Source organism: Rana temporaria, chromosome 11 (genome assembly GCF_905171775.1).
Source record: "Rana temporaria chromosome 11, aRanTem1.1, whole genome shotgun sequence".
NCBI lineage: Eukaryota > Metazoa > Chordata > Amphibia > Anura > Ranidae > Rana > Rana temporaria.
Genome location: NC_053499.1, coordinates 42,835,713 through 42,851,159, shown reverse-complemented (window position 1 = coordinate 42,851,159; position 15,447 = coordinate 42,835,713). Strand labels below are relative to the sequence as shown.

Sequence of the window (15,447 nt, the reverse complement as noted above, 5' to 3'; positions counted from 1 at the left end):
GTTCAAAGACCAGGCAGTATATTGTGGTTATTATGGCAAAATCCGGCATTAGTTAAAATGGGGCAGTGAAAAATGGCAGTGTTCACCTCAAGCCCATGGTAGACTCGAACCCAGACCTCATCCCATGATGTGCTTTCTTTCTAGAAATCTCATAGTGCTGTGGAAATCTTGTTTTGTGTATTTAAAATATAAACAATACTAGTTTGAGGCTTATTTTTTTCTTTTTATTTAACAGTTTTATCACACAGAACAAGGCTTGGCGCTGTCCCCGCTCCCTCCTCACTGGCTGTGATTGACAATCGGCAGAGAGCCAGGACAGCAACAGCTCTTGTGCACATCTATCATGCAGACATCCCAAGTCTCCCGCATTTGGTAGCGGACTCCCGGACACCCACAAGTGCCCTGTGATCTCCCGGCTGCAGGGCTGATCCTGGGTGGCACTGGCATATTATCCATGTGTCCCCCTCCGTTCTTCTCCGGCCCGCTGTCCTTCTCCGACCCCTTGTTCTCCTTCAGCCCGCTGTCCTTCTCTACCCCCTCTCCACTTCCCCTTGTCCTTCTCCGGCCCCCCTGTCCCTGTCCTTGTAACCTGTGATTACTCTGCTTCAGTTTATGGATGGACGGGAGACTGTGTTTCCTGTCCATTCATCTTCAGTGCTGAGAAAGGGACTAGGGAATCTGTGTCATCAGTCCCTTTCTCTATCTTGCTCTACTTACACTGTCCACTGCCCTACTGACACCACCATCCACTGGCCCCAAAAAGCATTTTGAAAACATAAATAAAGTAAATTGCAAAAAAATAAAACTAAAGAACTACTGACACCATCCACTGCCCTACTAACACCCACCGCTGTACACTCCACATACCTCACATGCACATTATATACCCATCTACATACACTCTGCACTCCTCTCCTGCACACACTACCCACCACCATACACTCCATGCTACTCTTCTGCACATAATGCCCACCACCATACACTCCACCCTTCTCTCCTGCACATACTACCCACCTCCATACACTCCTCACTCCTCTCCTGTACATATTACCCACTGCCATACACTCCGCACTGTACGCCCCCTATTTAACATTACTGCATTCTGCACTATGTAAGTAATCTCAGACTTTTACGCAATGCCCAATAGGTAGTGCAATTTAAGCCATGCCCACATTTCACCCCTGGGGGAGGGGGCACACCTCCCTGAAATTAGTTTTTGCAGGTTGGAATGTCTGATCACATACCTGGTAGCAGAGAATGATATGATGAAGAAGACCTCTCTAAGGGCCCTTTCACACATACGGACAAACGGACCGTTTATTACAAGTCCGTTTACGGACTTGTAATGTATCCCTATGGGATTGCAGACGTTAGCGGATGATGCGTCCGCTAACGTCCGCAACCATCCGCGTCCGCAAAGATCCGCTTTTGCGGACGGAAGAAAACCCTATTTTTCTTCCGTTCGGCGGAACGGATCGATGAATACGAACACGCGGTCCGTATTCATCCGATTCCCCATAGGGGAGAGCGGAGGAGAGACAGGGCGGTCTCTGCACAGTGTGCGGGGACCGCCCTGTCCGCCGACAGCTCAGCGGGGATTTACGGAGGAATCCCCGCTGAGCCAAACGGGCTAACGGAGCGGATCAATTACAGATCCGCTCCGTGTGAAAGAGCCCTTACACCTCTGATTTGGGGCCCCTGATAATGTGGATATGGGGCACGGGATTACATAGTGACACAAGGTGCCTGTAAGTCTTGCTAGCAGCAGGGCAGGTGTCCATGCTCGGCAGGGTAAGTCATCTATAGGCTCCAGTAAGCAGGTGGGCAGCTGGTACTGGTGACAGCAGTAGCAGAGTCAGGCAGGCTGGGTCATACACAGACAGAATGGATCGTGTACAGGGCACAGGCAGTAGCATGATCAGGAAACAAGCCAGGTCTGGAACCAATCATTAAAGCAGGAGCCAATGGAGCAGTCAGAATCAGAGGTCAGAGGACAAACCAAGGTCGGTGCAGGTGGAGTTCAGAGAATAGTCAGGACCTGGGTCAGCAACTGGAAGCAGTTCTTCATATTCCCATCGCACACATTCCTGGATGAGCTCTCGAATTTGGGTGCTGCAGCAACAACCAGCTGGATACTGGTTCAAGTCACAGTGAGGATATTTGCAAGCACACCATGGAACCACATAAATAGCGTCCAAACAGATAATTTATTGCATGATCACAACACCAGGAGAGTGCTACTGCAATTGGAAGCAGGATACAGATTCACAGGATCACAGGTTACATAGGAGGCTGAAGACAAAGTAGCACTGATCCTAAGCACTAGCCAAGTTTAAATAGCCCATTTGGTGCCAGCATCTGTCACAGGTGCACGCAAGCGCCGGCACCCACAAGGCACATATGCGTGAGCGAGTATGCGCATGCACATATGCATTAGTCAGGCCATGAGCATGCTGGGAGAGAGTATATATTTGGAGGAAGTCAGGTGATCAGGGTCCTCCCACCCAGACTTATGTGTGTGAGGAACAGCTGTGTTGGGTGAGGCCTGGAGTCTAAGGCCTGGCCATGTGCTGAAGGCTCTGCCAGAGAGAGCCTGTTTGCTGCCCGGGGGCATGGGCGAGGCTCTGCCAGAGAGAGAGAGCCTTTTGTTGCCTGAAGGCATGAGGAAAGGGATGGCGTTCTTAGATGAAGTACCAGAGGTTACTCTTCATGAGCCGGGGACTGTGGAAAGTCTGGGAAAGTGTCAAGGGGAACTCATCCAAGGAAACCCTGTACGGTGTTGTGAGTTTTTTGTTGCTGTTGCTTCGTAGGTACAGGACATTGGGTGCAGGCCTAAAGCTCTTTGTTCTGTATTGCTGTCTATCTGGCTGTTTTATTTTTGGAGTGTGCTGATCTATCTGCCTACTGTCCTAGGGTGTCCTGTGCCCTAACACTCTCTCACATTTTTCTGTTGTGAACAATAAACTCACTTTTGTTCATCCTAAAAGTCACTGGCGCCCATTTTTTCTGCAACCGCCCACACCCACCATGCCTAAGAACCAACGGGGGTCAGGGGGGCGCTATACATAGCATACATGAAGGTAAAAAAAAATTTAGGCTCAACTACTGAACATGTAAGTTATTTTGTAAGATGAAAGACAACAATGATCAGTGCAGCTTTCCAGTTGCCAGTCCTTGCAATGAAGGCAATACTCTGCTTTCTTTATTTGCTCTGGAATATGAAAGACAATTATTTTTTTTAATGTTTCATAATAAACAGATTTAGAAATTTGAAAATTAGGATTAGAAAATTTGCTTGTAAACTAATAAACATTTTTTAAAGGGTAGGTCTACTATGGCATTAGGTCTTCATGGTGCAGGCTTGACCAATGTCAGGCTGACATAGCCAGGCCCGTCGCTACAGGACAGGCAAAACAAACAATTGCTTGGGGCCCCGAGCTGGCCTGGGGCCCCCAACTTCCCCTTCCCAGGCTGTAGCGTGGCCGAGCTCCTCTTCCTTCCTTCTGGAGTCCTGTCAGTGTGGCCGGGTACCACGCGTGGTACAGGAGATTCAGTTTCCCGTCCCCGGCTGGACTGACAGGAAGTGCACACTGAGAGCTCACTTACTTCCTTTCAGTCCGGCCGGGAACACGGGAAACTGAATCTCCTGTACCGCGCGGTACCTGGCCCGGCCCGGCCACTATCTGATAGGGGACTGGGGACCCATAATGATAGAACACCGGACTGACAGGAGGAAGAGAAGCTCGGCCACGCTACAGCGACAGCCTTCAGGGAAGAAGGGGAGGTGAGAATAGAAAAACATAGGGGGCTAGATTCACATAGATTAGCGGATCTTTAGATTACGGCCATCCGTATTCGCGACCGACTTACGCAAACGACGTAAAAATTCAAAACTCGGCGCGGGAAAACGGCCATACTTAACATTAGCTACCCCTCATATAGCAGGGGTAACTATCCGCCGGAAAAAGCCGAACGCAAACGACGTAAAAAAAAGCGACGGGCGGGCGTTCGTTTCTAAATCGGCATATCTCCTCATTTGTATATTCGTAAAACACGAAACGCCACCTAGCGGACAGCGGAAGATTGCAGCCTAAGATCCGACGATGTAAGTCACTTACACCTGTCGGATCTAAGGGAGATCTATGCGTAACTGATTCTTATGAATCAGTCGAATAGATCCGACCGTCGGATCTCAGAGATACGACGGTGTATCAGGAGATACGCCGTCGTATCTCTTTGTGAATCTGGCCCAGGGACTAGGGAGGGGGGGAAGTAAGAACATGGGAGTCCGAGGGGGTGCTTGGGGGCCACCATTTTGCTTGTGGGCCCCCAAATTCCTTCAAACTGCCCTGGACATACGGTAGCTAAATGCATCCTGCATCTAGCAATGCAAACATGGATGTTTTCCGTGGCAGTGTACTGTAGTTATGTGGTTCTGTAACCCAGAAAAGGGCAAATTCTTGGAATGTTATATGCAGCTGAATCAAAATCCACCCCACTTAAAACTTTGGTTCAATATAAAAAAGTTTTACATCTGTCTAATTGAGCCATAAAATATTTTTTCTACCATCTAGTTGTCTTTCTTCTTCGAGTTTCCCTATTTTCCTTGTACAAGCTGCTAACAGTTTTCTTTCCCAGTGTTGAGATGTATGAAAAAAAAATAAAATAAACTGCCGGAACATCTGGCACGCTTCCTTTCCCTCCCACCAGCGAACATTCTCCTGACTGCTTTTTACAATACTTTTCTTAGCAAAGCTCTCCAGAAGAGATCTGTAATATTTCATTCACCAAAGTTATGGAATCCAGAGATTATGACCCAGAACTTAATTTTCCACCAAGGTACAGCAAGACGGCAAATGAACATCAAGAGATGGAGTTTCTGAATATCCCCCGACAACAGATCCAGTCCACTGTGGTAACGATTGCTCCGGCAGCTCCTGAAGATCCCCCTGTAAAAGACCACCTAATCTTGTCACTGTTCAACGCCATGTACATAAACTGTTTCTGCCTTGGATTTCTTGCCCTTGTGTTTTCCATCAAGGTAAGACTTATTGTGCCAGGTGATTGCCATCCTGCTAGGCATTGAGGACCACATATGCAGCTTCTAATTGCTCCACATGGCCCCTTTTTACAGAGGTGCCACGAGAGATGGGGAGGGGGCTTTGTAGGTTCAATAGCAACACTTTTACATTAATAAAATGGGAAATGCTGCTTATAGAATATGTTGGAAAAGGAATATACACTATATTGTCAAAAGTATTGTGACACCTGCCTTTACACGCACTATTAGCTAGATTCAGGTAGGTCGCCGCAAATTTGTGGCGGCGTATCGTATTTACACTACGCCGCCGTAAGTTAGCTAGGCAAGTACTGTATTCACAAAGGCCCAGATTCACGTAGAATCGCGGCGGCGTAACGTATAGTAGATACGTTACACCGCCGCAAGTTTTCATTACAAGTGCCTGATTCACAAAGCACTTGCATGAAAACTTACGCCGGCGTAAGCCCGCGTAATTCAAAGGGGCGTGTGCCATTTAAATTAGGCGCGCTCCCGCGCCGGACCTACTGCGCATGCTCCGTTTTGAAATTCCCGCCGTGCTTTGTGCGAAGTGACGTCATTTTTTCGAACGGCGACGTGCGTAGCGTACTTTCGTATTCCCGGACGTCTTACGCAAGGACAAAACATTTTCAAATTTCGACGCGGGAACGACGGCCATACTTTATACAGCACATACGTGTTAGAGTATGGCTTCACTGCCCGGTTCCCTACTGCACATGAGCGAGTAGTGCGGCACGCCGTTACTGGTCCCTGCTCTCTCAGTGTGTTTCCCAGGAGACAGCGGAGGGGCTGGGAAGTGGTGTAGACTACCACAGGAGTCTATGCCCGGAAGTGGGTGCAAATACCCATCTTAGGCCCCATACACACGATAGAATCCATCCGCTGAAAAATCCCAGCGAATGGGTTTCAGCGGATAGATCCTATGGTGTGTACACTCCAGTGGATCTGTTTCCGCGGATATTTATCCCCTGGGATGGATTCCAGCAGATAAATATTTGCTGACATGCTAAACAAATCTATCCGCTGGAATCCATCCCAACGGATGGATCCGCTGGTCTGTATAGACTCACCGGATCCATCCGTCCGAAGGGATCCCCCGCATGCGTCGTAATGATTCGACGCATGCGTGGAATTCCTTATATGACAGCGTCGCGCACGTCGCCGCGTCATAATTGCGGCGACGGCGCGACACGTCATCGCCAGAGGATTTCGGCGCGGATTTCAATGCGATGGTGAGTACACTCCATCGCATGGAAATCCGCACAAATCCTCGAGAGGATTTATCCGCGGAAACGGTCCGCTGGACCGTATTCGCGGATAAATCCTCTCGTGTGTATGGGGCCTTAGACAGGTATCTTCACCCCCTCCCCCTGAAAGGTGCAAAATGTGTCACCAGAGGGGGGGAGGGTTCCGAAAAGTGGAAGTTCCGTTTTTGGGTGGAACTCCGCTTTAAGTTTATGCCCATTTGAATAGACCGACTTTTTATTTATTGCAACACATCCACAACAGTTCTAAAATTAAGTTTGTTTTCTTGTAAGCACATTCTTTTCCAGCAAACACAGCCCTTTAGATCCTGTTACACACCAAATATAACCTTCAGGGCAGTCACAAAGATTAAACCTGGAAAAGCCTTTAAGCAGTTAACTTTATGTATTTTTTTTTTTATCACAATTTCCATTGTTTATATTAAACTTCAACTTTTAATGATGCAATGCAGCCTGTAGTGTGGGAACCTGAAAGCCTGATTTAGAAGGCAAAGGCAGCCACAGCAAGCAAAACTAAACGATCATCTGGAAATAATACAAACCACCATTAGCATTTTCCATTTTGTAATAAGGATTTATGGTTTCTCTGTGGCTCAGGCACCTAGGCACAAATCTGAATTATGGTTTCTGCTGTCAGCTCACATAATACATCTTTACATCTGGACCAACTAATGTTCTATTTTTATAGTAATGTTCTCAGTTCTGATCATGCAGTAGATGCATTATTCTGCTCTCTTCCTGTGTGATCTGTGTTCCAGAGTAGTACAAAGGAAGGACACACAAACAGTACATAGTTTGGCAGAAACTGGGTTTGTGGACTGATATTTAGTAAAACCAGAGCAGGTAAGACTTATATGTTACAGTTATTATGGATCTGGAAGAAATTATGAAAAACAATTATTATATATAGGCATGTGCATTTCGTTTCGTTCCGAATCGAAATTCGGACACATTTTTCATTATTCGGACATTCGGATGCATACGAATTCCCAAATTGTAATATTAACAAATTTACCGAATCCGAACGAACGTTTTCGAATCGAAAACCCGCGGACGAAATTCGATCGAACATCGAAAACAACTTCTATTCGAATCGAATTCGAAAAACAAATTCTATTTGAATCGAATTAGAAAACAATTCGATTCGAAAACAAATTCGAATGAAAATTGAAAGCAAATTTGAATCAAAATCTAAAAAATATAAATCGATTTCTAAAAAAGAATACAATAAAATAGAATATAAAACAATAAAACAATAGAATGAAAATCAAAGAATAGTAAAGAACAGAATAGAATTTAATTGAACGTAATCAAATACAATAGAATATGACCTGGCTTCTTCTATCTATCTTCTATCTATCTTCCATTTTCTGAAATTCGAAATTCATTTAGAATGAACTCAAATTTGAATAGAAAAATATTAGAAGAGTAGAATAATAATAATAATAATAATATATATATATATATATATATATATATATATATATATATATATATATATATATATATATATATATTTTTTCCTGCTCTATTCTAATAGCTCTATTCTAATATTTTTCTATTCGAATTTGAGTTCATTCTATATGAATTTCGAATTTCAGAAGATGGTTATATATATAAATGTAATTTTATATATATATATATATATATATATAATTACATTAATACATATAACTATCTTCTGAAATTCGAAATTCATATAGAATGAACTCAAATTCGAATAGAAAAACATTAGAATAGAGTAGAATAAAATATATATATATAATATATATATTTTATTATTCTACTCTTCTAATATTTTTCTATTCAAATTTGAGTTCATTCTAAATGAATTTCGAATTTCAGAAAATGGAAGATAGATAGAAGATAGATAGAAGAAGCCAGGTCATATTCTATTGTATTTGATTACATTCTATTAAATATTCCATTCTGTTCTTTACTATTCTTTGACTTTCATTCTATTGTTTTATTATTTTATATTCTATTTTATTGTATTCTTTTTTAGAATTTATATTTTTTAGATTTTGATTCAAATTTGCTTTCAATTTTCATTCAAATTTGTTTTCTAATCGAATTGTTTTCGAATTCGATTCGAATTTGTTTTCGAATCCGATTGAAATATTATCTAATCCGGTCGAAATATTTTCGAAGTCGACCGGATTTTTCGAAATTCGGTCAAAAACGAACGAATTCCGAAAACGAATTCAACACATGTAACAAATCTAACTTAACAAAATTAATTAAATAACGAATTAAAACGAAACGAAACTAAACTAATTTTTCCTTTTTGCACATGCCTAATTATATATGCATTAAAAATGTAAAAGAACTCTGTAACCTATTATGTTTCTGTTCTTATATAGTATAAAATGGTCCTTTCTTTGTAAGTGAAAACAAATGCAAACTTCCAAATTCTAATTATTTATTTCTCTATCTCACAGTCTCGGGACAGGAAGCAGCAAGGAGATAGGCATGGAGCCCAAAGCTATGGAACCACTGCCCGCTCCCTAAACATCGCCGCCCTTGTCCTGAGCTTCCTGTTTTTTGCCATTGTAATATTTTTTTCCCTTCTTCGGTCAGCCAAAATATTTGAAATGTTACACGATCATGTAAACCAAAGATATGGCTAGTGAACGGATTAAGGAAGAAAGCAAAGACTATGCATTTTCAGCCTCTTTTTGCCTCTTATTCTGTCTTCTTAAATAGAGGCAATCTTTGAATATTACACACAACACATAGGAGTATATTTAAAATGTGGACTTGATTGGTTTGTTTTTTGGTGGCCACCAGGGCCTTATCAGATCTTTAACTGTACCGTTGTTAAGCCCATTCTCGAGATTCTGTTCATAATATGAAATCACAGTGCACATCTGAATTTCCCATTTTAAAATTTAGATCTTTCCTTCAGGTATAAACCATGCGTTGTGATACAAACCATCGTCCCGGTGGCAATGCATACCAACTTGAGTAACACCGTGCCTGTTTGTAGGTGGGCAGTAATGGTGTGGTACAAAAGTGGATCAACCACCTGTTTTTACCGGCCCCCTGACCAGTAGCACATTACAAACATCTGCCTACCTATAGCTAACCTAATCGACATGAGTAAGACCCCATACAAATGATCAGATTTTCTGCAGATCTTTGTCTTCAGATTTACCAAAACCACAATAGGAGGTCAAACCTTAAAGCCTCATACACACGATCAGTCCATCCGATGAGAACGGTCTGAAGGACCGTTGTCATAGGTTAACCGATGAAGCTGACTGATGGTCCGTCACGCCTACACACCATCGGTTAAAAAAAGATTGTGTCAGAACGCGGTGACGTAAAACACACCGACGTGCTGAAAAAAACAAAGTTCAATGCTTTCAAGCATGCGTCAACTTGATTCTGAGCATGCGTGGATTTTTAACCGATGGTTGTGCCTACTAACGATCGGTTTTGACCCATCGGTTAGGAATCCATCGGTTAAATTTAAAGCAAGTTGGCTTTTTTTTTAACGATGGTTAAATAACCTATGGGGCCCACACACGATCGGTTTTGACCGATGAAAACGGTCCATCAGACCGTTGTCCTCTGGTTAACCGATCGTGTGTACGAGGCCTCAGAGTTTAAATTTGTATGCAATAAGGGCCTGCACAACATGGTTTTGGTAAATCTGAAGCTAAAAATCTGCAGAAAATCTACATGTGTGTATGGGGTCTCATGCCGCGTACACACAATCATTTTTCATCATGAAAAAAACCGTAGTTTTTCAGCATGTCCAAAAAACAACGTTTTCCCAACTTCATCATTAAAACGACGTTGCCTACACACCATCGTTTTTACAAAAATGATCTAGCAAAGCGATGCGACGTTGGGGCTGCTTTAGCTGATTCCGTGTTAGCAAAAGACGATTCGGGATTTTCTGTCTGTTACAGCGTGATGAATGTGCTTACTCCATTATGAACGGTAGTTTTACCAGAACGAGCGCTCTTGTCTCATAACTTGCTTCTGAGCATGCGTGGGGTTTTTTACGTCGTTATAGCCCACACAAGATAATTTTTTAAAACTCGAAAAACGCCATTGTTTAAAACGACGTTAAAAAAATGCAGCATGTTCGAATTTTTTTTTTGTCATTTTTCAGAACCTGAAAAATGATGTGTAGCCCACACACGATCATTTTAAATGACGTTTTTGAAAAACAACGTTTTTTTCATGATGAAAAATGATCGTGTGTACGCGGCATTAGGTAGTTTACACTTGAGTTTAAGGGGGCAGTTAAATCATGAGGTTGAGCAGCATTTTTCCTGCCTCTCAAACATTCCCCTAACCTGCAAAGACAGCTGTATAGGGGTATGTATACACATGCTGTGGCTATTATGCTTTTGTAAATCAAAAATGATCCCTGCTGTTGCGTTCGGCAGGCTGCAGCATCCGCTGACAGCAACCCATTCAATTGAATGGGTGTGCACCGCCGCCGTGTGCAATGCAGCATGGTGCTGCTGGCTTTTAGAAGTTAAAACCGGTGGTGAGGAGGTGATAAAATGTCCGTCACCATCTGTTAAAAGCCCTGTGAAAAGTGATCGACCACAGATTCACATACAGCAAATGTAAACAAGACCTTTGTTGAAACAATTGTGACCTATGGATTAATGAATACATCTGTTGGTATTACTTATGCCGCGTACACACCATCACTTTATGTGATGAAAAAAAACGACGTTTTTAAAAACGTCACTTTAAATGACCGTGTGTGGGGGAAAACGTTGTTTTATGTCTTGTAAAAAACGACCAAAAAAAATTGAAGCATGCTTCAATTTTATGTGTCGTTTTTCAAAACGTCGTTTTTTACTTCACAGAAATTGACCGTGTGTAGCAAAAAACGACGTTTAAAACTACGTTTTTACACCCGCGCATGCCCAGAAGCTAGTTATGAAGCGAGCTTCAATGGAAAAACGTGGTGAACGTAACCTCGCTTTGCTAGAGCATTGTGAAAAAACGATGGTGTGTAGGCAACTTCGTCTTTGAAAATTTAAGTTTCAAAAACTTTGTTTTTTACTTCACAGAAAATGTCGTTTTTTTTCATCACATAAAGTGATGGTGTGTATGCGGCATTACCCTACTTGAAATTTTATTACTCACATTTCTAGTCAATTCCTTCCATAAACCAGATTTTCACATGCTTTGTGAATGTATTTTTTACTATACCAAAAATGTTAACAATGTGGCCACCACCTATCTAAAATATAAACAGCCTGGTGTGCCAAACACACAGTATATTATGCATTGCACAATGATTGTATTAATATAGTTTGCAAATATGTTTGTATCTTTGTAACTTTGGAATACATGTTATTGTTTTTCTCATAAAATGTGTGCTTTAATGTTCGATTTTTATTATGCCAAATTATTTTTTTCACCAAGTACAAAATTGTAATGAAAAGCTAATGTTGGATAGGTCTCTTAAAAGCTCACGCACATGGTCGGTTTGGCTCGCACAGTCTAAAAGAAAAAAAAAATTAAATGTGTGGAGAGCACTATGGATTGCTTTTCTCTGTTTTGCGTCCCTCACCCGGGTGAAAGATCTACAGTGAGAGTTACCTACAATATTCTCTGGGTGTCCTGGCTCCTAAAAGGGAATATGCTGGGGAAGTCCTTGCAAGTTAACAAGGTCCATATAAAAGACGAGAGTGTGTCCACAGGGGAATGGTGAAGATCACACTAGAATCTGGAGTAAGTTTTGGAACTTCACAAGAACTTTTGAAGATCTATCTTTTAGACATTATTGATTATTTTTATTTTAAATGGCTTTTTAATGCAAGTCACATTTTTTTTGTGGACATTATATTTGTGATTGTATTTATTAAAAATGTATACTACTCTTTGGGTTTTTGATGGCACATATAATTTGATGTGTATTAAATATATAGTAAACTCTGATACATATAATACTTGTATTAACTAACAGGAAGATTATTAACCCTTATTAACCCTTTTATTAGTTAGATAGCACTATTACATAGTGTGGCGCATTTTATGTACTTTCAAGCTCAATGACAGGCTGAAAGACATGGCGGCTGATGCTGTTCCGAGCAGTATTGCCATTTAGTGCCATATATGACCAAGAATGTATGTCCTAAACACAATGGCCCAGATTTTTAAAGGGCTTACGACGACGCAACGCAATATACGCCGTCGTAAGTCCTAATCTGGGCCGTCGTGTCTATGCGACTGATTCTTAGAATCAGTTACGCATAGATATCCATTAGATACGACAGGCTGTCGGATCTTAAATGTAATTTTTTTTTGGCCGCTAGGTGTCGCCTCCGTCGTTTTCCCCGGCGAGTATGCAAATTAGCTAGATACGCGAATTTACGAACGTACGCGCGGTCGACGCAGTGAAGTTACGACGTTTACGTTAGGTTTGCGCGGCGTAAAGTTGCCCCTGCTATATGAGGGGCAACCAATGTTAAGTATGGCCGCCGTTCCCGCGTCGAAACTTGTAAATTTACGTTGTTTGCGTAAGTCGTCCGTGAATGGGGCTGGACGCCATTTACGTTCACGTCGAAACCAATGACGTCCTTGCGACGTCATTTGGAGCAATGCACCCTGTGATATTTTTCGGACGGCGCATACGCAGTACGTTCGGCGCGGGAACGCGCTTAATATAAATGCTCCACGCCCCCTACCCGGCTAATTTGAATTAGGCCGGCTTGCGCCGGGTGATTTACGCTACCCCGCCGCAACTTTACAGGCAAGTTCTTTGTGAATAAAGCACTTGCCTGTAAAACTTGCGGCGGCGTAACGTAAATGAGATACTCTACGCCCGCAGAGTTTTACGCCCATCTACAAGAATCTGGGCCAATAACTCCATGTTCAGGGCATACAACCCTGAACGTACATGGCCTTAAGCCTTTGATTTTGACAGGCTGCTGGCACCTGTGCCTACCAAGTCCCCAAAACACCTGTTTTCTATACTGTATGAGCCAAACCGCCCCCATGAGCTCTTATGCTTTGCTACTTAAAGCTGAAATCTCGAAAAAGCACCAATTGTCTAGATACAAGATGCACATGTATTTGTACTTAAACCTGTCCATATAAGTAAAAGATGGACTGATTACGTGCTATGGTACAATAAATAGGTATATTAGTATTACTTTCACATTTACTTTATTCAGCATTTACGTACATTCCTAGAAAATTCTCTACATAAACCAGCATTACATTTTTTATGATACCACAAGTTACAAGAGTGCAGCCACCATCCATCTAATATATACAAATCCTGGTGTGCCAAACATACAGTATATCGTACATTGCAAAATTATTGTATTAATATAGTCTGTGATCGTGCATATTTTTGTATCTTTGTCAGTTTTATATCATGTATACATTTATATGATGTTTCTAATAAAATGTTTTAGTTTGTGTACAAAATTGCTTTCTTTCCAGAACAATAATATTCTGAAAAGTTTTAAATGGATGTGGTTAGGTATAGAAGCAGTGGCAGCTGGTGAAGTTTTAGGATAGGGGGGCGCTAGACCCTGCCCTTCCTTTTTGACCCATCCCACTTCTCATAGGCCCCACCTCTTATAGAACCCACCCACTCCACCCCCAGTATTCCACTTGCTTCCACCCATCGTGTCAGGAGTATACAGCTCAGCATCACAAAAAAGAGTACATAGCTCAGCCTCACAGATCAGGGTATATAGCTCAGTAAAAGATGGTAAAACAATCCAACATATGTCCCTTATTTCCTGGTTCAATCTGTGTAGGAGCTTCTGGGTCCCACTGCCCTCCCGTTACACTTATGATCTGCTAACTTCTAACATATCCCTTATAACTGGGTGCTTCAAATGCAGTGTTCCAAAATGTTGCTAAAAATACCACCAACCTAAGCCATACAGCACAGGAGGTATGAGCTGGCCTATTAAAGCGAAGCTCCACCCTAAAGTGGAACTTCCACTCATCGGATTCCTTCCCCCCTCTGGGGGAGGGGGTGCAGATACATGTCTAAGATAGGTATTTGCACCCACTTCCATGCATACAGTCTGCGAGTAGTGCGTCACTTCCCGGTCCCCCTCCCGTTGTGTTCTGGGAAACACACGGCTCCCAGAACACAACAGTGGCCAGTGAAAGATGCACATCGCTGCTCACGCATGCACAGTAGGGAACTGGGAAGTGAAGTGACCGATTCCGTTCCTGCAACTTCTGGTCACAAAGACCGTAAGGTAATGAGGGTCAACTTCATTCAGTGGGTAGGGACCTGCACCTTTCTTCTACGAATCGGTTGGGCACACAATCAACAATTATTCACTCGCAAATCAGAAAAAAATATTGCGCATACCACATATGAAAAACAATAACTCTAAAAAAGCTGCGTCTCAAAAATGTCATACAACATAAATAAACAATAGAAAAAATGGGAGTCGCGCTAAATATTCCAATCTTGAGTGTCATACACAACCGTGAATGAGTGAAAAAATACTAATACTAATTCACGGGAACAAGTCCTCTTTGTGACGAAACGTCGGGAGGCGGCGCTCTGATGTCACCGCGTTCCACGTGTGAGGACCCATAGGATACGGGTACACGCTCTAGCAGACCGGCCGGCTGCTTTTTACATTTCTGCCTGCTTATGTCAACTTGACTGTAAGTGTATCTCCTTTGTACCCATTAAATTTTACATGTCCCTGATTTTTTCTTTCATGCCCTGGATTGATCTATTTGATGGCCATACGGGAGACTGATTCTATATTTTAAAACTACTGGATGGTGGATCACTCATATCCCTGCTGTGACAGTGTTTCTCTACAATACATGCTGGTTTTGATCTCACAGAGATCTGTGACTCTGGTAAGGGTCTGTGTTTCTCGTGGTGGAGGCCTCCTGTACGTTTAAATCACCTACTGATGAACTCTATTCACACTTGGGATCCATTACTCTGTGTTGTGCTCCTATGGACTCTGTATTTTTACTATTGTCCTCAGACCTTTTTTTCACTATCATTGGACTAATTAGTATTAGTATTTTTTCACTCATTCACGGTTGTGTATGACACTCAAGATTGGAATATTTAGCGCGACTCCCATTTTTTCTATTAACAATTATTCACTACTCTGTGACATCTCCACAAAGAGC

The 15,447-nt window shown here is 42.4% G+C and overlaps 1 protein-coding gene across 1 annotated transcript; it reads left to right on the top strand.

Annotated features, from left to right (window-relative positions):
- The first annotated feature begins 4,702 nt into the window (after positions 1-4,702).
- Positions 4,703-9,522, top strand: LOC120916884 (dispanin subfamily A member 2b-like). Its single transcript, XM_040327822.1, has 2 exons — positions 4,703-5,041; positions 8,766-9,522. The coding sequence occupies exons 1-2, from the start codon at positions 4,796-4,798 to the stop codon at positions 8,952-8,954; spliced, it is 435 nt and encodes a 144-aa protein (XP_040183756.1). The 5' UTR covers positions 4,703-4,795; the 3' UTR covers positions 8,955-9,522.
- Positions 9,523-15,447: the final 5,925 nt, after the last annotated feature.

What these genes read in the sequence shown, in the direction of transcription:
- LOC120916884 (XM_040327822.1), top strand. Translation starts at nt 4,796, where the DNA reads ATGGAATCCAGAGATTATGACCCAGAACTTAATTTTCCACCAAGGTAC. An exon ending in CCCTTGTGTTTTCCATCAAG is followed by an intron (nt 5,042 to 8,765) that starts GTAAGACTTATT and finishes TCTATCTCACAG; the next exon opens with TCTCGGGACAGGAAGCAGCA.